General features: G+C 37.9%; 2 protein-coding genes across 21 annotated transcripts in view; one reads left to right on the top strand and one right to left on the bottom strand.

Annotated features, from left to right (window-relative positions):
* LOC123769798 (fibrous sheath CABYR-binding protein) overlaps nt 1–12,152 on the top strand; it is a 225,839-nt gene extending 213,687 nt beyond the window's left edge. For 2 of the 7 annotated variants that reach the window (XR_011222098.1, XR_011222097.1), the window contains 6 exons: nt 2,074–2,136; nt 4,114–4,212; nt 4,663–5,007; nt 5,530–5,577; nt 5,958–6,282; nt 10,591–12,152. Coding sequence is in view for 5 of the 7 variants with exons in the window: in XM_069301286.1 (XP_069157387.1) it covers nt 2,074–2,136; nt 4,114–4,212; nt 4,663–5,007; nt 5,530–5,577; nt 5,958–6,041; nt 6,250–6,264 (654 nt within the window). In the remaining 2 variants the exon portion in view is untranslated. The remainder of the gene's footprint in view (nt 1–2,073; nt 2,137–4,113; nt 4,213–4,662; nt 5,008–5,529; nt 5,578–5,957; nt 6,283–10,590) is intronic. The other 5 variants (XM_069301289.1, XM_069301287.1, XM_069301290.1 and 2 more) reach the window with 3 other exon arrangements.
* Nucleotides 12,153–14,264: 2,112 nt separating this feature from the next.
* LOC123769796 (fibrillin-2) overlaps nt 14,265–26,178 on the bottom strand; it is a 70,122-nt gene continuing 58,208 nt past the window's right edge. For 12 of the 14 annotated variants that reach the window (XM_069301283.1, XM_069301277.1, XM_045761078.2 and 9 more), the window contains 2 exons: nt 24,836–24,965; nt 20,659–22,147 (listed from right to left, as the gene is read on the bottom strand). In XM_069301283.1, coding sequence (XP_069157384.1) covers nt 21,739–22,147; nt 24,836–24,965 — 539 coding nt within the window. In that variant the 3' untranslated portion in view covers nt 20,659–21,738. Of the gene's footprint in view, nt 14,484–16,749; nt 16,868–17,479; nt 17,619–20,658; nt 22,168–24,835; nt 24,966–26,178 lie in introns of those variants that run through there. The other 2 variants (XM_069301276.1, XM_069301281.1) reach the window with 2 other exon arrangements.

Raw genomic sequence — 26,178 nt, forward strand, 5'->3', positions numbered from 1 at the left:
GCAGTGGAATTTAATTTGAATAACCTAACACATTTGGGCTGGATCCAATTATTTAAAGCATGGAATTTGTCCAATACTTCTAGGGGCCCCCTAGGTCCACCCCCCTTTTCAGAGGGCCTAAAAGCACTTAATGTGCTAACATTATCTAACTTTAAGATTCAAGAATCGTAATTTCTTAACCAATGAAATTGCAAGAACTTGTGGTTTCTAGGTGCTCGCCTAGACTTCCCAGGCGCACGCACTACAAATTAGACCACGAGGAGGTAAAAGCGTCTTAACAAAAGTACTTTTTCCCACAGTGCTTGTACTGCACTGCTGCCTTCAGAGCTTCAAGCAGGTCAGCATTAAATCCTGGATCATCCAAATGATTGGGCACTCTTCCTTACCTTTTTGCATCCCAAATCCTTACCCTCGTATTCATTTAAGGTGCTATATGGTCATAATTGCTAAGCACCTCTTCCTGATAATTACCCTACCTTACCTTATGGTAGGTGTACCTTTAGCTCAGCATGGTCCTGATATAACTGTGTCCAGTATCTTTAGAGCAGAGTTAGCAAGGAATGCGTCTATAAGACTAAATAAGTTAGGGGGCATACTAAGGCAGAATTGCATAACCACCAGGAATGGGGAGTTTGGAAAGAAGCAGAAGCATTAAAAAAAAATGCTACCGTTTGCCGAACCAAAAATGTACAAACCTTCCCAACCCACCTAACCTTTTGCAGTCTATGTATAGTCTTCAGTATTACTGTGCTTTTATTTTGACTAGGCTTTAAATTGATTGGTCTGTTCTGTAAAATGTCCCACGTTAAACAAGAGGAAAGGTTACTCGAACATTTAAGTTGAACAGCGAAGCAAGTACAAAGTTGCCAGACTGAGGTGATTGAAGCATCTCTACAACAAGGTCAGAGAAACATTGGGCAGAGTTTCTTTCACCCTATGCCCCTGTTACCTAGCAGTAAAATAGGTACCTGGGTGTTAGTCAGCTGTCACAGGCTGCTTCCTGGGGGTGGAGGCCTGGTCGAGGACCGGGCCGCGGGGACACTAAAAGACCCGAAATCATCTCAAGATAACAAAGATAAGAGAGGTATAGGAAGAAGTTGATAGGATATTCTTGGCAATCTTCTACAGTGGTAGTGTATGGAGGCTTAATGACATTGGGACGTGTTTATGAAAGGTTTTATATTTTCAAAGTGTACCTGATCAACATGGTGGGATATCTTGAGGGGCATATCTTGAGGTTATCTTGATGATTTCGGGGCTTTTTTTTTTTTTTTGTGTCCCCGCGGCCCGGTCCTCGACCAGGCCTCCACCCCCAGGAAACAGCCCGTGACAGCTGACTAACACCCAAGTACCTATTTTACTGCTAGGTAACAGGGGCATAGGGTGAAAGAAACTCTGCCCAATGTTTCTCGCCGGCACCTGGATCGAACCCAGGACCACAGGATCACAAGTCCAGCGTGCTGTCCGCTCAGCCGACCGGCTCCCTAGGGGCATGGTTGCAAAGATAGATTTTAAAAGTTCTTACACACACACACACACACACACACATGGGCCCCCCCCCCCCAGATAACAGGTGCTGAGGGGCCTGGTGGATAGCACGAAGGACTCGTAATTCTGTGGAGCGGGTTCGATTCCCGCACCAGGCAGAAACAAATGGGCAAAGTTTCTTTCACCCTGAATGCCCCTGTTACCTAGCAGTAAATAGGTACCTTGGAGTTAGACAGCTGTCACAGGCTGCTTCCTGGGGTGTGTGTGTGTGGTGTGGAGAAAAAAAAAGTTAGTAAACAGTTGATTGACATTTGAGAGGTGGGCCGAAAGAGCAAAGCTCAACCCCCCGCAAAACCCAACTAGGCGAATACACACACAATTTGGTGCCACCCTTTGAATTGTTAAAATATTAGTTGGATCACTTATTTTGTCTATTGTTAACATATTGTAATCATTATACTGTATGTATTGTATATAGTTTTATATGTATTATGCCTATTTACAGTAAGAGATTGTATCTTATCAATAGACCATCAATGATTGTAGATTGTTTATGAATAACTTTCATTGTTATAAACATTTCAGGAACCTAAGGCTCCAGTAGAGGAAGTTCCTGCCTCGGCTGAAGTTAAGGAAGAGATTGTGAAGGTAAAGTTCTTATAGCCCTTGTGGCATCTTGAAGGTATGCTTTAAAACACCTGAATGGCTAGTCCCTATCTGTGATTACCTCCTATACTCTTATTGACAAATGTAATTCACTTCTGTGAATTGTGAATACTTTTCTAGAGCCAAACAGTGGATCCCTGTTGATAACCATACTATGGTAGCTCCACATGCACCACATCAGCCAGTCATTAAAACCCTCCCAAGTACCAGAGACCAAAACACTATTCCCCCCCCCCCCCCTTCCCCTTTAGAGGTGCAGAGAGCAGGAATACATGATCACCCTCACTGAAAAAAAAATGGACAATTGAAAAGTCAAGTAAACAAAACATGGCAAACAATCAAATTGGCAGTTAGTAGTTACTGCTGCTCACCACCAAGTAACTAGCACTGAAGCTGCTTGCTCCCTCAACAACAAACCCGGTGGCGAATCTTAAGAGGCCAATGCTGTGACCAAAGCACCTCTTCCGCCATAAAGAGGCATTTGATGTTTTTCCCATGTGCACCACAATGTACGACACATCAGTTGGGCCATTTAAGGGCTAAAGCTTGGATGTGTGTGTGCATGCACACGTGCCTGAGACCACTTGATCTGACTGCAGGGACAAGGAGGAACACACGTTGAGAATGTGTGTGATGAACTTGATGGCTAAAAGCAGAGTGAGAAAGTAATGTAAAAAAAAAAAAGTATAAATTTTTTTTTTTTTTGTGGCTTGTGGTTAGCCTTTCTTGGTAAGTGCTTATCCTGTTGCTTCCTTTGGCCTCCATACCATCTCGATACACACAATTGGGAGAACTGTGTAAGCAATAGAGGTCCATTGATTTTTAACATTCTCACGACAAAGAACAAATGTTAGTTCCTGCAACAAGTTCCTGACCAACTGGGTGGTTGTTGTGGCTGTAGATGGGTGTGAGGACTTACCCCACGCTAACTGTAGACCAAGTATTTGACCAAAATGTTATAAAGTCTAGCCTTGCCCCAGGTCGGGCTTGAAGCAGATCTCTTTGAACCCACGTCAGGTATACTAGACCAGAGCTCTTGAAAATCTAGTTAAAGGCAAATGCAGTTTCAATATTCAGGAAAGGGACCACGCATAAAACAGGCCAGGGAACAAGCATGACAAAATAAAGACCAGTGACAAACGTGCATCTCGTCCAAACAGTCTGGGGGGGGGGGGGAATAGAGGACCACCCACCACCACAGCCATGGATTTGGAGAGGAAAATCACACAAGATATTACGTAGATACTTTTTTGACTTCCAGTAATCTTTTAATGAATTTGTCAAGACTTGATTGGGGGCAGCTAATGGCAAAAAGCGTGATCTAGGTGGGAAGGTGGCGAGTACTTGATGGCCAGAAAACAAAAGATCAGTCTAAGATGTGTTAGGCTAGTTTCCCTTGATGTATAGCTAAATATATCTATTCTCTCTTCTCTCTCTAATCCATAGATGTAATTGATGCAATGCTAATGAGGATAGTAAAAACTGAGGACTGTGGTGCTAAAAGACCACCTTGGCAAAATAAAGTAATGGGTAAATAATGGCAGGTGGTTGCCAGCCATCTTTGCTCAACCCCTCACACTTTTTCAATCGTTATCTGTGATTTCCTCCAGTTTTCACATTGCCAATAAATGCATCCCCCCCCCTCCCCATTTGATTTGTTAAAATATACCAGTACTGGGCACAGGGTAATAACGTCTAAATTTAGTGCTATCAATTCCCTTGAAGCTGAAAATATTTGCTGTTCTGCTACTTTCATTGTTACTTAGTTATAAGAATGGGGTTGTTAAATCATGCATGTTATCTCTGGCATGGGGATGGTGGTCACTCATTAGTCCCTCAGCAGGCCAATTAATCCTTTGTAAGATATACTGTAAGCTTCAAACTAGTGCCAACATTTTTTTTATTATGGAAGTGTTATCAGTTTCGCATTAATTGGTTGCCGTTTCCACAATCCTATAGGAGGAAGCTGCACCTGCTGTTGAAACTGCCCCTGTTGAGGAAAAGCCTGCTGAAACTCCTGCCACTGAGCAAGTCCAGGAAGAAACAAAGACTGAGGAGGTTAGTTCCTAATTGTAGTTTTACATTTAATTTGATGGGAAGGCCTTTGAGCAATTTTTGTTTTATATTTTTGCACTTTGGTCACTGTTTTTGTGCTTCTAAACCAGACAGTGGTTCTGCAAATGGGTTTCTTCTCGAAACTGCTGTGATTCCTAGGATTTATGTTGCTTTTGTGTAGATTGCATTTTGATTCACAGGTCTTGTTTGTATTGTGAAGTTTGCCTCGGCCATGTAATTTTTAATATCTAAATGTGTATCTTCTTGCTTAGTCCCTTGGCATTCTATCCTATTAAGTATTTAATGGAACACATCACCACTGCAGCAGCTTCATTAATTATCTTCAAAACTAAATCTATACTGACATGCACTAATAGCTGACAGTGTGCCAGTTGATGCAGTAGTGGTGTGGCTGATGCATGACTGCCTTGTGCTCATGGGTGCCTTCATCAGGTGGAGGGAAGCGTTGCCAGTACGGAGGTTCCTGTTGTAGTGAGTGTGCCCGAGCAGGAAGCTACCCCTGCTCAGGAGACTGCTCCCATTCAGGAGGAGGCACCTGCGCAAGAGTCCTCCCCTGTGGAGGAGCAGGCTCCTCTTTTGGACATTTCTGAACAGGTGTCGGCTCCTCTTATAGAAGAGGCGAGCCCTGTTCAGGAAAGTGCTCCAGTCAATGAGGCAACTCCTGCTCCAGAGTCGACCCCAGTGGAGGAAGTAACTCAGACCACAGAGGCTGAGACCACACACCAGTCACAAGTGGTTGCAACCACAGAGTCCACACCTGAACAGGACTCCACACAGGTGAGGCTCTACCACAAATAATCACACCTTCCATACATTTGAGCTCCTTTCTCCACTTGAGACTATTATGCTACATAGTTATGCTTCACATTTATTAAATTCTTTAGTAATTGTACTGTAATTCTGTCTTGTTAGTTTTGTACTAATCCAGAAATGAGATAGACTAGTTTAAAATTTCTGTACATATTAGAATGGCTTCTATGCTTTCCCCCTTCTTGAATCTAATTAGCTGTCTCCCCCACTTGCACTACTGTCTCCCCCTCCTTCCCCCCTGCACAAGCACGTGGCACATATTATTTGCCATAAATCTATTTCCACTCCCTTCATCAGTACAGTGTAAGGCAGTTTATTATAAGGTGAGAACCTGTCAGCTTTGTAAATTTGTGCCCTGGTGTTATTTATGGGGCTTCTTGTGGCTTATTTCTAAGTTTATTCTTACTAGTTGGAATGTGGTATAGATTCGCCCAATTATTGGCCCTTCGGTATATTTTCACCATCTTGGCTTTTTTTTTTCCTGTTAAGGTGTCTGAGGCTGTTGGCAAGCCTGTGACTGATGATTTAGTGAAGAAGGTATGTAGAGGGTATAATGCACTGTAGTTGTATGTTGACTTTTATTTCTATTGTAGATACAGTATTTTACTTTAAAGATGTGCATGATACTTGTAGATTTATTTGTACCCTTTCCATTTTGTATTTTACATTTAAGAACCACTAATTGTTGTGAACTTTTTTTAACAGGTAATGCTTAAATAGTGATTTACTCATACTGGGGTTAAAATTGTAATGTTTGGGATAAAGCCTTAATACTTTTATGTCCTATTCAGTGTGACTACTATAATATCCAAAATCAAAACTGTAAAGTATTTTGGCCCTTTTTTTATATTTGCAACTCTGACATACAGTAGCATGGATATGCAAGCTAGTGTGGAAAGTTAATTGGAAGTCTGTAGTTCAAGGAGTTGGATTCTGAAGTGGAAGCCATGTTGACGCTAGCAGACTCCGCACATGCTTTGGTTGAAGTACAACGGTTAAAGGTTAGGGTAGATGCTATGTAATCTAATGAAAACATCAGATTATCAATGAATATGGATATATAGTTTAATGGAACATGCATTTGCTGTGTAAAATAAAATACTGAATACACGTTTTTGACTGACAGTGCATCCCCCCCCCCCCCCCAAAAAAAAAAAAAAAACCTAAGCAATTCAATAAATTCTGATAACATGTTAAATTTTGTTGAAGGACCAGAACATCTGAACCTGCCACAGCTGGTGTGTAAGTTGAGAATATTATGTATTTAAATGTGTGTGGCCATTAACCAGGACAATTGATGACTAATGGTTGGGTGTGTTATTGAATACTGAATACAAGACATTAGTAAAGAGCGAATTGATCTAGATTAAAGTTTTTGATCTAGAAAGATTTTCAAACTGAAATGGAATGTAAAGATCAACATTAATCCTATGTTGATTTAACATTGCTAGAGCATATTTAGCTTGCTGGCACAGTGGGTAAGTCTGGGCAAACGATGCTGGTGTTGTACCAAATCAACATTGATGATGATCCTGTATTTTTTAAACTTCACTGAAGCATGTTTTGGTGGGTGGGGTAGGAGGGGGCAATGACAAGACTGCTGGGGGTGCATTATCTTTTGACCTCTTGCAACGCTGCTCAAATTTTCCAGTTTCTTGTGGCAATTCTGTTTTGCTAGGGTTTTAGCACGTGGGTGTTTCTTGTTTTTGGCATTTTTGGTCACGTTTCTTGTTTTGGTTATGCTGGTGTTTCATAAGTTTTGTGTTATGACCATGATAGACCAAAATGGCGTCACTGTTGACTAATGTATGGTAAGAATGTTAACTTGCCCCTTTTTTATATATATCCCAGTAAAGATGGAAGGTGATTAGTGTTGATAAAGTGCACAGCCTCTGGATACTTATTCACTGCTAGGTGAACATAGACATTAGGTGAAAGAAAAATTTGTGCCCTTCTGGGAATCAAACCCAGGATACTCGATTGAGAGTTGAGGGTATAGACCATTGTACTACAGAGTTGACAGTGAATGCAAAAGTGGTATAAGAAAGGGAAAGGGATAATAAATAATAAAACCTTAAATATGCAGTATAAATAGTTAATTACTTGTACAGTCTTAAGACGTGAAGCTTTATAGAGTTGACCCTTCATGAGAAACTAAAAGTATGTCGGGGTTGTCAACTTGTGGAATACCTGTTCATCTGGGTAGCAGGGATGCTGGTTGGATCACAGATATGCTCTTGGTGATTTGACAAAGTTCATGGGATAGGACTCATTCCTTTAGATATAGCATAATTTGTTTTTCTGCAAACATTAGTGGTAATGCTCTGTAACATGGGTGCTTGTGCCTCTTGCAGGCAATAACTCAAAATTTTGAAATTTGGCAGACTGCTTTCGTACTGCTGTTTTCTCCTGTGTATACAGTACATAATTGAAAGTAGCATCTTGGAGAGATTTGACCATTAACTACAGTATGGAACTGTACTTGTTCATACTGCTGGCCAATAAGTTTGATAATGCAGATAAATATTTATACCCAATTACAGTGCAAATTTAATTGGCATGATTGGATGCGTGTACAGCAGAGCAGCACATTGGTTAATGTTAAAAGGATAATTGTTTATATAATATTGTCATGGAATACACAAGATTCTGACTGGCCTGTCCACAGTAGTGCATCTATGTATATAGTCAAGTCTATAACAGTATTAAATTCATATAATTGCTATAATTTAATAAAAAAAATTTAACTCCTAGTTTATAAAATGATCATACAATTGTTCAATAATTCTATTTTACAAAGTATTCTACAAAGAACTGATGATAGGGGGCTATGATGCGAGCTAGTGAAAATGTAATATCAGGACCTGAGTGAATGTGTTTACGTGGCTTACAGTACACACTTTTGATGTCACCCTAGGTAGATGTACCTGGTGTAATAGTAACTTGCCTCATGGCCAAGTTTGGGTTAGTCTTGGCCAGGTGGATTGGTTATGCTCCAATCTTTAATGGTTTGCCTCTGTTCGCCCAACACTAATTTGATACCTTGTTTAGATTGGCAAAGTTATGTTTTGGGGAAAACTAGTGGGCAAGGCTTGCCATGATCTATGGGAAGGGAGAAAGTTCTCGGCTTGTTAACGAAGTCGGAAGGTACCTCCTACTGTAGTCACTTGTGGGGGAGAAGCATGACTTGACTGCCTGAAAGTTAGAGGGCAGGTAGAAGTGTCGCATTAACTTGTGATTTGCACGAGTAGTCTTCTGCTTTGTGTTCAGACTGTTCTGTGATAAGCCACAAGAGATGGCCAATGTGTGTAGATTTTTCTGGGTTACTGTTACCTCCAGGTAGACTAGAAATTTGGCAATACTAATATTTAGTAAATTACACAGTTGTGCGTATTGAATGTGCATGTATATCATGGATTTGGTGTGCACTATCGTATTGATCCCTTCCAGTATTGAACCTATACTTACAATTGAAGGTTCATGCACAGGATGACAAAAATTTGTGAAATCCTAAAAAAAAAATCTGCTATTTTTTAGACTCCAGTGAATATGAAAGTGGAAGATACTGTTTTTGAGTTATATCATATTGATGGATGATGTCATTGATTATAGCAGTGCTGTCATGGCTCAGGGGTCATTTAATTAACCTTGTGTAACCTGTGGTAGTCAAAATCCATTACTTTTTTTTCCTCTACCACAGCCACACAATTACAATGCTAACCTGCATATATACATTTTCTTCTGTCCTCTATGGACAGGGTGAGAGATTTGTTAAACATATAGTTCAGGGATTTATTGAACAATCAACCACAGAAGGTAATTGTAGTGCTTTTAAAATTCTAAGCTAACCTACATACATAAAATCCAGTACTGGCCATTTCTTACCTTTAGTTGATATAGTCGTTTTGCTTGGTTCCCAGCCACATTGGTATTACCTTAAATGACTGTGCAGATGCTGCTGTTAAGGAGGCTATTGCAAGTGTTCCATTTATCAAACATTCCTTGTGTAGATATCTACCCAGTCATTCATTCATCTATTTGCAACCATGGGCAGGGTTGTTGGTCTGGTGTTAGGAGGGTAACAAACTATACAATCTTAAAACTAGCCTGTACCATTGGCTGTCCTTACCAATGTAATCAGCACTTTGAAATGACTGGCTAGGTTACGTATCTGCCATAAATGCTTAACTCACTGGGCACTTGATAAAACGTTGCCCTACTTACTGTCCTCATTACTGTCCAAACTGCTTGGTCCGCCATTACAGTCGTATACCTCCTGTAGAATGTCTCGATTTTTCAGCACATTTTTCAAGGCTTTCCTAATGTTCTCTCTAAAATACTTGGCGAATCTGATACTTTCGATATTGCTTGCCTTGTATGCCTTTCTCATATTGGTATCCTTGGTGATATTTAGTGCCTTTTGAACATCCTGCAACACTGATTGAGCTACAGTCTCTCCCCACCTTGGTTCCTTGTTTTGACAGTTACTTCGAAAAGGCATTCAACAAGTGGCCATAGAGTGATAGCCCATAGAGAGAGAGAGAGAAATAGGAATAACAGGTAAAGTAGGGTGTTGGATTTGCAATGTTCTGTCCAACAATGCAAAGAGCAAATCAAACAAATAGTCAAAGGGCCAAGTGCAGTAAAAAGTTCTGTACTCCAGGGCACAATCCTGGCAGCACTGCTTTCTAATTCACATCAGATATAGACAAAACTAAGTCACAGCATCCTGTCATCCTTTGTAGACATGCAAAATTCAGTGTGAAAATTTCTTCTAAAGACACTGGAAAAACTAAGAGCCGATATTATTAACGTTTTCGATTGGGAAATGAAAGATAACATGTTCAGTAGTTGGAACTTCCAGGTTCTTTGGTATAATAGAAATGAACTCGAACAAAATAGAAAACACAATCAGACCTACATATAGATGGAAGACGTGAATTTTTTGGGGGAATTTGTCTGACGACTTGACATTTAGTGATTATAACATAGCAAATGTAGCAACAGCCAGGGATAGGATTGATTGAGAACATTTAAATCGAGAGATCCCATCACAATATTAATACTATCTAAATCACTGGTGCTGCCCTGCCTTGAATACCGCTTGGTACTTCAGCTTTCAGATCGAGAGAGATGTCTGAAAGAGGGACTATAAAAAATATGCAGCACTCATAGAAAAGACAAAGCACCTAACATAAACTCTCAAAGTGCGTATGCACGCGCGTGTCCATTTCTCTCTCATATGTTTCTCGTATTTATATATGTGCATGATACAGCACAGAATGTTGAAGATTCGCTACTTGGAACAAAAAGTTCTAAATAGTATGGGCTATGGTGAGCCCGTAGACGTCTTTTAGTTGCACCACAGAATGAAATTGGAAGCTTTAGTCTCTTGGACAGACCTTTTTCAAACTTCTGATTTCATTCTTCTTTTGTGGTGTGTTCTAACAAGCAATTAACTCCATTTTTTAATAGGTTTGTTGTTTAATATGTTTTTAATAGGTTATTGCTTGAAATGCCTTGGAATAATGAACTTTTTGTATTTTACAGAAAACTGAAGCTGGAGAGAAGGTTGAAGAGTAATAGGATTCTCTGTGCATTGCCACAAGCCATTCCACCATCAAGCTTCATCATGCCCCCCCTCCCCCCTTCCCACCCCTCCTGGAGTCAGGAATTATGTCAAGCAGCAACACAACCTCGCTATAGTGGGTTGCCAAATTAGTTGTTCCCCCAAGATATTTCAGAACACGTCCACTCTTTTACCAGCTATTAGTATTAGCCTTGTATTTAATCTCTTGGAGAATATGTATTCAATTAGTCCTCGAGTTCTTAAATGTCGATGAAGCCTGCAGTATGGGGCTTTTGTCGTCAGTGTGCACAAATGAGAAGTGATTGATAGTAGTGTTGCTGTGCCTTAACACGTCATGTGTTCACATTTGGCCAGTGTGGAAGTTCTGCAAGCCAGGTATCTTGGGGGGTAAGAGGATAAATTCTAAAAGACTCAATTTTGTGTTACCCAGCCTAGACACACTGATTAGTCTTAAGCGGAGATATCACAAAATTTATACTATTATCAGTATATGCAGCAAGACTTCATTTTGAATGGTGTACTGTATAAATACAATGTGGGGCAATTTAGCCTCGTTGTGACTTGGTATACCAATAAGACCTTAAGTGCGTATCGCTGCAAAAGTGAAGTGATTGGCAAGCCCACCCAACCACATTCTTCCCGTTTCGTATGAAGGAATTTGTGATTTTTCTAAGCTCTGTTGAATGGATTTGTGTGATGCATCATTTGACATGGTTCTTTTAAATTGTTGTTTGTGAGGGGAGGAGCGTGGTTGGGACGAGAGGGACCTTTTTGTATAGTTTGTATTATGCATTGTGAATAAGGATGAAATTTTTTGCTAGATCAAGAAACTATTATTAAAACCTAGTGTAAATTCTAGACGACAAAAATGAGTTATTGTATTAGTAATGCTTATAATTTGGCAGTACTTTTGTAAGTTGAATGAGACACTTATGATTTTATACCCAAATCTCTCGTTAGGATATCTCTGTATTGCTCATGTAGTAATTTTTTTTTTTTAAATCACTGCTGATATATTAAATCTAGTTTACTTGATTGTTCCATGACATGTGCTTCTGCCTGTTAGAGAATAAGGCCTAAGCACCATAAAAATTGCTGTTGCATCATATTACCCAGTTTGGAATTTGGGATTTTTCTTCTGCAGTCTCTCCTCTAATCATTTAATTAGAGCTAAAATGTTGGTATGTGCAGAATGGAATAATTACAGCATTTTTGATAGTATATTTAACTAGATATAACCAACCTCTTTGCTATTATAAACACACCAAAATTTTTCTTGTAAATTATAAAAATAGTTCTTTATTTAATTTTTAAGTCATTGTATGCAAAAGCACTTCAATTAAAAAATAAAATCTCTTTTAGTATTTAATTTTTATGGAGTTACATAATATACAGAAGAAAGTTTGCACAAGACTTTTTGTCCTGGCATTGGCAATAAGCAAAATTTTACTGGTGCTTTGCTGTTTTTATGATATCTTGATTTGCCGTGTAATAAAGGATATTAAGAAGTTTACACATTGTAGTATTGTTGTTTTATTGTCACATTAACAGAACATTTACACCCCCCCCCCCCTTGTCAGTTCACCCTTGGTGACTCCAATGTCATTGATGTTGTTTGTCTGCTCTCACTTTGGCATTAGGTGATGGCGTTTCAACATCTGTGACGGTGCTATAGTCTTGACCTGGCTGGGTGGTTTTTGATAATTACTTGCAAGAAAACTATAAATTTTATGAGAAGGTTTAGTTGCTTGAAGATCAACTAGCCTAAATACTAGTTTCTTGAATGTAATTGCAAAAAAATAATTAGGTACTAAAGAAATGGTAAAAAAAAATTTTTTTTGCTAGATGGAAATTAATAGCAGGAAAGTTTGTACGAAAAGTTACTCAAAAGCACTTGCTGTACTTCCTGGAGTAGACAAGATAACTTTTTTTAATTAAAATTCCGTGGATTAAAAATTCCACGACTTTTTAATCGTGGAATTTTTTTAATCTAGGCCAATCCGAACCTGTACAATCCATACTGTAACAAGGAATGTTAGGAAGTGTAACTGGATTGTACCCGAATGGGGTTTCGAGAGTTTTCTCCTGGCCCGGGTAAGCCCAAGTGAAATCATGGTGCCACAAGCACAATTGGAGTGCTGTTGGCACCATGGAAGTGAAGGAAGTGCTAGACCAACCCAGTTGTAGTGAACGTGTGGGCCTGCAGGCCACTCAAAGCAGTTTTGGGCCACCCCAAACTCTAATCATGGCCTCAGGCCAGGATTGGAATAGAAAAACTCGAAACCCCCTCTAGATAAACAGCAGTCTGTTGGACTAATTTATCATAAGTTGAGCCTAGCTGCTGGCCATGCTTGGGGAGTAGAACAACTCTCGATCTTTCCAGGCATAGTCGGCTGACTATATCTGGACCAAATAGTCCATCCTTTGCACCCCTGAAGTCTTTGATTTTTGCTTAACTATGTTCTCAAACAGTACACCATTGTTACTGGCTCTGAAATTTCATAATCTTTTTTCGGTCTTCTCCATCCCAAGTTACGATGCCCATGGTCAGTCACCACCTGCTGCTCTCATTTCTTTAACATTTGTTCAACATTCACTTCCACAGTGTCCACGTGGATTGCTCTTGATGTATCATGTTAACTGCATGGGTTTCTCCCAGTTTATTTTTCAATTTAAATCTTAACATAATGTATTTGTTCTCAATCTGGAGGATATTGTAACTGATAAAATTGTTACAGCTGTTTCACTGTTAATTTAAATGACTGCCAGAGTCTTCTGTTGTTCACTGGTGGATTCTTCACAATTTCTGCAAGTTTCCTATGATTCTTGTAATGAACTGATGATTGTCTCTGTGTGTTAATTTTTATGCCTGCCTACCTTGGGACTGGAAGATATCATAAATTAAGGTAATTAAAAATTAACAAATGATCCCCCTGCCTCATGCTGTGAAAGATGATTTTTTTTCCTATTTCTGCAACAGGCCTGCCTGCCTACTGCCCTTTGAAAGAACCTAACATCTGCAGCAGATCCAATTGTCCTCCAGACATGCAGCAAGCCACCAGTTTCCACCCTCCATGGACTGGATGGCAAAACATAGGGATGGCTAGAGGACTGGGTCGGAAGCGAGTCTTGATTTTTTTTCTGCCGATTCATTTACTACATTGGAAAAATGTGGTAAAACCGTGCATTGTGTGCACAGTAAACAAGGTGCACCTGCTGCCAATTCACAATCTTTCATCACTCGCATGTTCACCCTTTCAACTACAATATCTACTTTTATTACTGCATATAAAAATTGGCATCCAGTTTATTTTAGATAAGGCATTAAAAGCCCATTGAATTTGATCAGTGTGTATCAAATTTTCATTCACACCTTTTTTACACTGGCCTGCCAGTTACTCAATTGACAAACTTGGTCCCAAAGACCAATGAGTTGGACAAGATGATAGTGCCACCCGTTAAGTGGTTTAGCATCATCCATTTACTCGTCTTTACTATTGTAAAAAATATATTGTACATGTGTTTACATACTAAATTAAGGAGTATTTGGATATATGCTTAATTAAAAACAACTGTTTAGGTGAATTTTAAAACTTGATAGACGAATGTGCAAGAAAGGTTAAAGTACACACACTTTACATTTGATAAAATTTCTTTTGAGTTTAATGTACAATTCATAGCAGTGCCAAGCACTTGTTTAAATAACTTTACTAAAATGTATAAACAGACACATCGACGTCAACATGAGCCAAATGTCTTGTAATGATCTTGTTGTGGGATCCAAGTGCATTCATTTCTAGCAGAAGTTGAAACCTATCTGGTCCCAACACTGGCTGTACAAGTCGCAACCACCCTACAAGAAATTTTTGTTTACAGTATTCCATTATATATGCAGAAAGCAAGTCAAAATAATGTGGCTGATGACACAGTTGCATCCCCACACATGAAAGTGACTGTTTTGGACTGTCCTGGACCCTTATGCCCCACAATGGTCCAGGATGGACTGCAGTCACTTTCATCTCCTGTGTGGGTTGTGGTATATGTTATATAGCTTTAAAGCAGTTTTGTCATAAAAGCAGCAACTTAAATTGAGAAGCCTTGTGTGCAAAGTAGTAAAAGTTTGTTGATCAAACCACACACTAGAAAGTGAAGGGACGACAATGTTTCGGTCCGTCCTAGACTATTTTCAAGTAGATTGTGAATGAATCTACAATCGACTTGAGAATGGTCCAGGATGGACCGAAATGTCGTCCCTCCACTTTCTACTGTGTGGTTTGGTCAACATATTTCAGCCACGTTATTGTGACTCCTTGTCTGTATAGTAAAAGTTTGTTATTAAAGGCATGGGCTACACTTCCAACCTATCATCTCAATTTGCCACTAAATTAAAAATACAACTTTTTTTTGTCTAACCAGAAATGTATGAATACAAGCAACTAATCTGACCCATCAAGGTTGTTGCACCATAATACTGAAGTTGTACATGCTTTTTTTATTATTACTGTCACATTTTTAATATATTTGTTGATGCCATTAAAATAAATGGTATCAGTATACCATATAATGGTATCAAAATGTCAAGAAGCATTTAGCAGTAATATGATGGGTTGGATTTTGAATCCAATTTTAATTATTTGTGATTAGAATGGGGAATGTTATGAGTAGTTAATATGGCCCAGATATATTCTTGTTTTTACTATAATCACCATAGTAAATTCCTGCCTAATTTGCATTTCGATGCACAGATTTTCCTTGTCAGTGACTACTGATCAGCCTCTTATTGTAGTCATCATTATATGATTTAAACATTTATTGGATGGGTTTTCATATACAGTATGATAATATTTTATCACTTTTTTTTTTTTTTTTTTTTTTTTTTTAGTATTTACATCCACAATCTGTGAAGCGTCCAAAGGCTTCCACTGGGTGGACACCCAGTGAAACGGTATTCACATGGTTTTGTTTTTTTCTTACATTCAGCATATAAATGAATAATTCTATAATGAAAAATTATTTCTTTTACTTTTTCTATTTTGTACATGGCAGGTATTACTATTTCTCCCTTGCCAATGTCCAAGGATTAAATCTTGTAGACATTTTAGTTGTGTGAGATTTTGCTTACTCAACTGTGGCTGGTTCAGTTCAGGTTACTGGTTGTAAAAGTGCTATGGCCCGTTCAGTCTTCCCACCATTCTCGTGCAAAAAATCAGCACTTTGCTTTGTGAATGTCCCAGAATCTCTAGCGATCTTTGAATGGAGTTTCTAGGACTGATGTATCACAACAGGTAAGGGCAGCAGGTAGTGTTAATACTTTGGACAACTACAGGCATCCTCTCATAAGCAATGATAGGTAGTTTAGTAAGCTCTTTACCAGCATCTTGCTCTGTCAAACTTTCAAATTAATTTTCTTTTATGGGGAACCCTTTCAAAAGCAAAAGTTCAGATAAATGCAGTTTGTACATCAAATTACTACTTGTACAGTTTACATAACCATGTAAACTTAAGAGATCTTTTATGCAAAATGTTACTGATCTATATCTGTAAAACTGACGGATTGTGCGGGATTGAAACATCAAATCTGCATCAAAATTTGATGCAGCTTCTTGGGTAAATCCTTTCTGAAAGGGGCTGTAACAGGCATATTTGTTGTAGTTATGCAGTAATATCCTGCAAGTTTGTGCATCACATAAAAATAAGGCATGTGGTGAATATTGAATAATAATAATGAACTGCAAAGACTTTAATTCCAGTGCTAGGCATAAAGAATACCAAATGCATTTAACATTAATAAATAGAAATAGCATCACACTCTACCCCAGGTTATGTAGTGTACCACATTAATAATTATAGTCGCGGGTAGATTATGGTAAATTGTTAGACTAGGGTCGTGGTGGCCAACACACACAATAGAGGAAACCTAATTATTTGAAGGTGAATAATGTTGCCATCATAGATGTCATAAATATCTGGTAAGAAGGGTGGACCAGCAAATGTGAGGTGGTAAAGGATGTTAAAATATGTAAGCACACTAAGGTTTATTGGGGAAATGGGATATAGGAGATCCCCTATAAAGGGGGATATAAAGGAGATTTATAAGGGAAAAGTATGAACATACTCACCAAATCTATTCATGTTCCACACATCAAAGCAGTTCCTGTTATTTCCACTTAAAATTCTGTAGTTTGTTCTTGTAGCGTGGCCTGTCCTTCCACTCACAAAACGCAACGTTGTCAGGGGCTGGTGGGGGACGTGACCATTACAATAAAAATAATTTTGCCTAAAATATTACTATTATAATAATTTACATATATGTATACTGTACTATATTATTTAAAGAAATTAAAGATAGTGGAAGAGATTGAGATGTGAAAGGAGAATGGGAATACTGATCAATTTAAGACTTCTGGATCTTATTAGTTCGAATAATAAGGGCAAATACCATATTTGTTGGTGGATAGGATGCATGGTTTTTGGTCCTCGACCAATCGTGTATACATTTTGCGTGCAAAAAATCGGTTTCCCTTTAAAATAACTTTTAGGTGTGTTTTGTCATACTGTACATTTAAACATTTTTTCCATCAATTATCTTTGTAAATTATAGGTGCATCTTGTATGCCAACATGTACTGTAATTGATAGTGTGAATTAGATGGTGATTAAAGTAAGGTAATGGTAGAGTTGGTGAGAAAATAAGAATGATCAAATCAGGAAAGGTGAATGAGCTGAGAATCTCTAAAATGTGTATGAAAATCAAGACAGAAGTAATTGAGAATATATGACTAGGCCAAACTTAACCACATCATTATGAAAAACAAGAACACAGTAACAGCCATTACCCGATAAATCTTACCATGGGCTTTGGAACGTAAGAAATCGATGGTAGGGAATAAAACGAGTACAAGACAGTGTGCGTATTGTTAGCGTGGCATTCTCGGTCATTTTGTGGACATCTCTTCTTGCACACAACTGTGCCTTCTTGCTGATAAATGCTGTTGGGAAGACAGCAGATAAATTTGGATTTGATCAAACTTCAAAATAATAATAACCATAATTATAATTACACAGTACAGAAGGCCTGCTAAAGTAAGACTTGGGACTGATGATAAAAATTGATAAGAAATGACTAAACAACTAGAAATTTATCACAAATCTGATTACTGATCTATTTATTTTATATCATTAAATGACAATACCTAGTATTTTAGTAATACAAGAGGTTAACTAGAAGATGAAAATTACAACTACAGGTTTAATAAAAACACTGGTACACTATTGTTAATGCTACAAGCTGGGGTGGACACCGGTATTCAGAAATGGGGAACATGGAGAGCCAATGTAATCAGTGATGGATGAAGCAGGTAGCTGTCCCTGTAGCGAGGCGACTTGACTGCGGTGATGCTAGTAGAGCAGTTGGTTGGAGGATGAATTGTCGCTTGCTTTACATGAAGAAAATATCCTTTGGATGAGGTGTTAGTGGGGGCAGGAGAATAATAAAGTTTAAAAGAAAGTATTTTATTATGAGTGGCAGGACTTAACCCAGCTGCTTGCTTGCTTGCTAGTAGTAATGTTTGTTGCAGTTTTGGAGACAAAGTACTAGTAGAGATTTCTATCTTTCACCAATCATGAGAGCTTTGTTTACATTTATTAAACAGTTTGAGCTCTGCAGCACTACAAGGTTGTTTGTAACAATAATAACCTTGGGTTGTGAAGTTTCCTCACTCATAAATTTTAATATATGTAAACAAAGCTGCCATGATTGATGAGAGATAAAAGTTTTGTAACTGGTTGTGTAAATGCTTGATGAATCCTGGCCCAGGAGGCTGGACATGTGTTCATGTGTTCATGAGGGACTGCACGTTCCATCTGACACAGCAGAAACAATGTTGGGCATCTTTCTATAGGATTCCTAGCCCACTGCAAGTGACACACTACCCTACCAATTCTATTTGGAAGATCTCTGACCATAAAGTGAACAGCAATCAATAATGAATTATGATTAACTATTGATTGCTGTACACCTTAAACCAAAAGAAAACAGCAGTTTGTTGTTGAAGGTGGATACCAGGATAATAATAATGGTAACGTTAACAGTGCCATAGATGGTAAAGTTGCCTTCTCAGTTTGGAGGTTTAATTCGTTTAATCTTTACACTGCTCCATTCACTATCTGATTTGCTTGCATGTGCAAATCACATGGGTGTTAGGGTGCGATGGTGTCAAAGAAAAAATAAATTATACTGCCCCCTAAAATAGCAAATCTGTTGTTGTAGGGGGTGCAGGAAGACGGACTTACCAGGATGCCACAGGTTTGTCATTTTGCTGTGAGGCTTTAGCCACTCGATATGTCTTGTGTGCAGTCGGCAAGTACTATGAGTAGACATGTTGGGATCCAAAAGATTGGAGGTTCATAGTGATTTTAATGTAGAAATCAACTGAATAACCCTCATGGTAGGAATTTTAAATAGGTTAGGACTTTTAAATAGGTGTGTCATTTAACCACTGCACTGCACACTTACTTAATAAAACTTCATGATTTGCACAAAAAAAAAAAAATGTATGTAGTCATGGAGAAAAAATGTAAATTTGTAAACAAGTTTGTATGTAGCTGCTTCGTATGTCATGGAGAGAAGAAAATTGTGATATAACCAATTCATCAGTGCTGATGGATGAGATACCCTGTGAAAATTGCTTGGCAAGGTGGGTAGTGGGAGTTGCAGTATGTTAATTTCAGCATCACTGATTAGTTTTTTCACTACTTTTTTGAAGTTATATGCAATATGTAGAGTGTAATTTGAGAAATATATGTAATAAATTGTGCAGAACATCAATACAGAACATCAAGTCACTAATATGTACATAATACTGTATTCAAGTACAGTATGTTTATTGAGACAAGGAAAAAAATACATCTCAAAGGGATAGAGTAGCTTAGGCTATTTTTACCCCACTCTATATACTGTATTATGTTCTTTGGACAATAAAACATGCTTTTTTCTTTTGCTATTATTATGCTGTTTACACGTTACATGTAGTGATTACATCTATTGCTCCGTTTGGAACCACTAAAAGCAGGCCTGGCAAGTGATATTCTCATAACCACAATCCAAGGTCAGCCTAGCACCACACACATCTTACACCAAATTGTAAGTATACGCATTGAATGCTTGATTTTTCTCACATTTTTATTGATATTACCTTTTTATTTTTTCAAGTGCAGTGATACATTGGGCTGTCAGCACAGTAATGTTATTTTTATCACAGTGTAGAACATCAGTATGCATAGATATATTTGTCACTAATACTATGCGCACAATATTATATTTTTTGAACAATAAAACGTACAGATTTTCTAAAGGAACATTAGGTCACATTTCATGAAACGTCGATACTGTACATGGAACCACAGCTGTCAATGTGTGCCTCCTGCTGTAAACATCATAACCAGCACTTTGTTCACCTACAGTATATCTGAACCCGGAACATAGTCTGTCAGGTTCATCTATAACACTATTATCACAAAATAATTGCAGTTACTTATTTTATTCAACATTATCAGCTGCATTTGCACTGCACATTACCCTGAGCTGCACAGCAGTGCTGTGAGCTGCTGCATACACTACCCTTGGTTGCTCATTCGGTGCACTCTGTCGTGCTGACATCTTTTTCCCAATGGTATCCATTTACTGGAGGCCTGAGGATAATGATGTGAGCCCTGTATTCACCTGGTTGCATTCACCTAGTTGTGCTTGCAGGGGTTGAGCTCTGCTCTTTTGTCCCGCCTCCCAACTGTCAATCAACGATCAATGTATATATCCTTTTCTCACTCGCCTCATTGTCCCCCATCAAGCCCTTAGTGGCCTTGATGGGGACAGGAAACCCTAGTGGCCTTTATGGGAATAAGAAGTCGGAGGTGTGTCGAAGGTTACATTACCTTTGACATTACAGTATTACTATCAATATTACTATTATACAGTAATGTACAATATTTCAGATACAAATGAAGCCCTTATTGGTTAAATAAAAGAAAATGTGTACTGTATTCTATAAATATAATATTGTAAAGATTTAAAAAAATTAGAACAATAAAGATCACATTAAATTTTTAATAATACTTCTTGACCTGTGTGTTTGTATACATTGACGTTTCTTTGTATTTTTGTCTTGTACTACGTGCTTGCTGAACCAATAACACAAATTACTCTACCAATGTTTTAAGCTCTCGTTTCAAATCTCTCTACACTTGACAGTAGACTGAGGAAGGAGTCTGCATTTTACTGTCCCTCAATGGAGGAAAGTTTCTCAAGAAAACAAGATGCCAAAGCTATGTAAGAAAATGTGTGCCTGTCTTAACCTGCTTGAATTAAGACTCCTGCACTAGGCCAGATTTCATGTCATCACTTAGGAGATTGCCAAACTTTAACCCTCAATGGCTAAATTGCAATTCAATATAATACAAATCAATAGTGAACAAATTATTTTAATTCAAATAAAGTATGTAATGTAATACTGTATTGTAAAATACAGTTTACATCTATAATATAAATTATAGCCGAATCAAGAATGACAGTAACCATTAGAAAATGTAATTAATGTAGCAGGAAAAGTTAATTATACAATGTACAGTACACTAAATTTTCATTGGCAATTTTACTTTTTAAAGGCAAAAATCTTCAGTTTGTTTGGTATGACTTGTGTAGTCATTATTAATGAGGTCAATTTGTATGCAAATTAGCCACAGTAGTAAGTCCAGCACTGAATATTTGAAATACTGTATAGATGTGGTAATGTTACCTAATGGAATGCATCCATAAACTTATTACAGTACAAGCAAACATCTCTATATTTTAATGTGTGCTTTTTCTTGGCTTTTATTTTTGTATCATTACCTGTAATCCTAGACCACTGAATTTGTCACCATAAATACCTGGAAAGTTCAGAAAATGTCACTGACGTGACAACCCACATATACAAAATGAAAGTGACAGTGTTTTGGTCTGTCTTAGACTTTTATCACGTCACAACTTGATAAGGGCCCAAGATGGACCAAAATCATCACTTATTTCATATGCTTGGGTTGGGTTACCTAGTAAGCCTTGTAATGATACAGAAATTAGAAATCATACTCAGAAACATAAACCAATAGTTTAGCTATGGCTGATCCACTGTATTTTCCCTGCTGATATAATTGCATATTGAGGGCTAGCTGTATCTCCTGGGGACCCGATACTGACTTTACAAGAGATATGACTGCCTGATTAAATGAGGTTCGTTTGAGGTAGAAAAACTGTCTGGTGGCAGCTTCAACTCCTACTGGAGCCCTAGCAGACTCCAACTCCAGCTCGAATTGCACTGTGGTGGACGACCACAGTGGCCCCCGCATGGTAAAGAGGTCCACCTGCCCCGACGATGGTAAGGTCAAGTTGCTGACCAGTGGCAGGAAGTTGTAGGAGTAGCTGACTGGCTTACGGTGACAGGCCTCATCATCTTCGAGGCAGTACAGGGAGACCTTCTTGCATCGGCTGCAACAAGCATGAGAAATCTGCAGACAACACCTCAGGAGAATGTAAAGATGGCTGCTTAAAAATCAAGCGTTGAATGTAATGAAATGCCCTATTCTGGAGGGCCCTCGGCAGCTCCCTGTACCTACCGAGGGCCTCCCAAAAAACACTGGCTATAAATCAAGCCATTTAATACCTCAGAAATGATGAATAGTTGTTCTTGTAATTTTTATTGGTATATACATCATATACTTTAAATTCCTTCACAGGAAAATACAAATGTTATCGTGTGCAAAATTAATTCAAACTTTAGATTAAGTTGCAGATTTCTCAATATGGTTAAATGCTATGGCATTAGTACTTTTTAGGCAAACTATAATATAGTAGTATAAATAATTTATGAGCAGAAAAAGGTAATCAAGCTAGCAAATATTAATTATGCAGTACACACAAGTTGGGTGTTCATTAATCCTTAAACAGCTCGGCTAATTAAGTCCTATGTCTTGGTGGGCATGACCAAAAATAGTTCACAAAACTAAAATCTCACATTTTGAGTCATGCACAGGAAATAATTACAGAAAATTACTTGAGCCATGTAAGGGTTAATGTTGACATACTTAAATTATTTGTAATAAGCCAAGATGCTGTATAAAATGAAAGTAAGGCAATGTAAGTTAATCATTATTTACAAGATAAAATATTGAGGCTGAATGATAGGATCGAACTCTCGTTCCTGGACTCCTTGGGCATGTGCATTTCCGACGGAATCACATGACCTCTATTTTCTGGTAAATACTGTACTTCATGTTCTTGTGATTTCAGTGTGCATTTACAAGATACCCTGAACAACGATCAAGTTGGTATGAACACAAAAGATCAGTTGGTCCAGATTGGCCTCAAATTTATAATAATGGAAATAATGAAGATGCATTGATAAACTGCTAATAATAGTCTCTAGAAGAGCCACAATGGTGGTTGCAGTATTTGCTATTCTTCCAAACACTAAAATTTTAGTAAATGGTATTTTTCTATTCCTAATCAACAACTGTGTGCTCTGTGTAAGCCTTCTTACAAGCTTATTCATACTGCACTAGCGTATATATTATCTTCCAGAATGTGTGATCAAATAATGTTTTCCACACATTCTCATTTCTCTTAGAAAGTGGTATCTGCTTTGTTTTGATAACCTAAGCATAATGTGCAGTTCTTCAGTAATGTTTAATGAAAAAACCCAGCGTTGAATGTAATGAAACGCTATTTTCTGCGCGAGTCCCGGAGGCTCACCCAGAAAATAACAGGAAATGCAAAAGTCCTATTAGCTCGTACAAGATGCCTCAGATGAGCCAATAGGAACCAGCTCCTACGAGGCAGGTCCTGTGTATTCCCATGCAAACACATTCATGACCAAACCAAACATCAGAAAATGCAGAAATGTTTCGGTCAAAATTTCTGTATTGTTTTGAGGGTAGGTTAGACATGTATATATGAATGTGATTACAGACGAGTCACAATAACGTGGCTGAAGATACGATGACCAAACCACACGTCAGAAAATGAAGAAACTGACATTTTGGTCCATCCTGGACCATTATCATGAGGTAATGATCCTGGATGAACCAAAATGTCAGTTTCTTAATTTTCTGACGTGTGGTTTGGTCATTGTATCTTCTGCCACATTATTGCAACTTGTCTGCAAACATATTCATATATGTCTAACCTACCCTCGAAACAATCCTGCAATTTTGCATGTGTTAATTGGTAATTTGTTCCATAAATCAACAACCCTGTTTCTCACTCATTCTCTTCGTATGTCCAAATTAGTCAAGAAAGTTGTCTTTGCCTTCTCTTGAAACTAGCAACTCATCACTCTTCTCTCCTATTCCACATCTATACACAGTATGTGTTGATTGCAAGAAGGAAGGAATGGAGGCAAGCAGACCTTTTTGGGAGAAAAGCTGATATTTTGAGCCACATGTATTTTTAATTTTAATTACATGTGGCTCAAAATATCAGCTTATAGTGTTGTAATATTAATTTAATTAATATTACAACACTATACCTCTCTCTTTCCAATCTCATCACTTGCATGCACTAAATTACTTAAATTCAATAGGTTGAATTCATTCTCTCTCTCTCTCTCTCTCTCTCTCTCTCTCATATTATTATTATATATTATATATATATATAATAATATATCTCTTATCCCTTGAACAATTTATTCCTATCGAGTACAGCTACTGTATACACTTACCTGAAAATAATTTTAAAATCTCTAGAGAAAATATGGTGCGCACAATATAAGTTAATATCCACAAGACTTTAGATCCCGATTGCTCAGTACAGTGGGCACTTGTTTGCTTTTGATAAAAACATCATAACTTTTGTGTGAACAAATAAGAAAAACAAAGTATAGTACTGTACACAGAAATTGTTAGAAATTGTAAAGTCGTATGTATGCTAAACTTCAGAATTCTAGCATACCTTGATAAACTGTACGTCTAATGCATTTTGTTTTTATAATCTTGAAAATTTAAGTTTGAAAATTACTTTAATCAGGTTTAAGTAATTCATAATGAAAAGTGGTTCTCAATGGACACGGCACAGCCAGAAAGTTACTACCAGCAGATAGATGTAAATTGACTGATACCGGCCATTATTTATGTCCATTACGTGTAAGATTACAACATTAGTTGTGGGTAGAGTACTCACTTTTTATGTCTGGTGTCACGGATGTAATTATTAGGGCAATTGATGGTGTTGCACTTGTATCCTCCGTGTGTATTAACGCAATGATCGTTTTCTTCTCGGCAAACATTACTCGTTTCACACTCGTTTATGTCTGCAATAATATCAATATTAATTATATTTTATTTATAAATACATAGGAACATGTTACACCCAGTGGGCATGGATGGCTGAAAGCAACCAATGTTACATAACTGTGACATCAGTCATTTTCAACCAATAATATTCACTGGGCAGTGGTTACATTGTAGGTACAATTATACATTGTATAGAGCCACTAATTATATACAGCATTTTAGGTTGTGCATAAAATATTTTTGTTAATATAACCATGGGTAATTAGGTATTCTTGATAGAAATATGTAGCTTTGCCATGCTCATATTTTTTGTACCATTATTCTTTTGCATTATTTTCATGCAACATCAAGAATGAATCATCATACTGTCATCTTGAAAATGGACAATGTAGCTCATTGTACTGAAGGGCATTGAGCAGCGATGATTATTGTGGGGTATGTGAGTGTACTGGGTATACCAACATCTCAATTAACAGTTTTTTTTTATGTTCAATTTCTGTACTAACAGACATTAGGTATCTTTGGTCAAGTTTCTACCAATTAAAATTACCTGTTATAATTTTAGATGGACCCCTTGTGATCCCTGAACATAAATTCTGGGTAAATACAGAACTTAATCCCAAAACCATCATACTGTATATAGGGGTACCTTGGTTTAAGAATTTAATCCGTTCCTGGAGACGGTTCATAACCCAAAAATTCGTAAACCGAAGCGAATTTTCCCATAAGAAATAATGGGAAATGAATTAATCCATTCCCGACTCCCCAAAAACTTCACTTCAACGTAAATTTTATATTTAATTCACCCAAATCTTCACTACAAAAGTATGTTCAAGTTATTACTTACCCTTGCTGATGACTTCTGTTGGCGTGGCAAGGAGGAGAGGTGTTACTGTTTGGAAGGAGAGTCCCCTTCCATTATAACATTAGGCAGTGAAGATTTCTCTGGAGTGCACTCTGGCACATTTTGCCTGCATACCACTAGGTCCTGGTTGTGGCTCACTGCTTGATTTTCTCACAAGGAAACATTCCATTAAAGATTGTTTTTCCTTTCTTTGCAACACTTGTTTATCGTGAGGCATCACATTGTCATTGAAAAGATTAATGCAACGGCCTACTACAGCTTTCTCTGGGCGAGTCGTTTAAATAAAAGTTTGCATTTCTTCCCACATCTTACACCACTTCCTAATTGTTGAGGAAGGGACATTATCTACTGCCTCATCTTCCTCC

Source organism: Procambarus clarkii, chromosome 45 (assembly GCF_040958095.1).
Source record: "Procambarus clarkii isolate CNS0578487 chromosome 45, FALCON_Pclarkii_2.0, whole genome shotgun sequence".
In the NCBI taxonomy this organism is placed as follows: domain Eukaryota; kingdom Metazoa; phylum Arthropoda; class Malacostraca; order Decapoda; family Cambaridae; genus Procambarus; species Procambarus clarkii.